Source organism: Mesitornis unicolor, unplaced genomic scaffold (genome assembly GCF_000695765.1).
Source record: "Mesitornis unicolor isolate BGI_N332 unplaced genomic scaffold, ASM69576v1 scaffold24949, whole genome shotgun sequence".
NCBI lineage: Eukaryota > Metazoa > Chordata > Aves > Mesitornithiformes > Mesitornithidae > Mesitornis > Mesitornis unicolor.
Window position 1 is genome coordinate 1475 of NW_010206929.1, and position 230 is coordinate 1704.

Genomic DNA, 230 nt, shown 5'->3' on the forward strand with positions numbered 1-230 from the left:
TCGTACCGAAAGCAAAAGCAGGCTGCTGGGGTGATCAGCCTCCCAGTGGGGGGTAACAAAGACAAGGAGAACAGCGGGGTCCTGCACGCTTTTCCACCCTGCGATTTCTCCCAGCAGTTCCTGGACTCCACGGCCAAAGCGCTGGCCAAATCAGAGGACGACTATCTGGTCATGATCATTGTCCGTGGGGCGTCCTAAGGCCCTCGTGTTCTCTGTACCCAACCCTGCCT

At 57.8% G+C, this 230-nt stretch overlaps 1 protein-coding gene across 1 annotated transcript in view; it reads left to right on the forward strand.

Annotated features, from left to right (window-relative positions):
- RBM15 (RNA binding motif protein 15) overlaps positions 1 to 198 on the forward strand; it is a gene marked incomplete at its 5' end in the record, with an annotated part of 1665 nt that extends 1467 nt beyond the window's left edge. The window contains one exon of the mRNA XM_010191965.1: positions 3 to 198. Coding sequence (XP_010190267.1) covers positions 3 to 198 — 196 coding nt within the window. The remainder of the gene's footprint in view (positions 1 to 2) is intronic.
- Between the last annotated feature and the right edge of the window lie 32 nt (positions 199 to 230).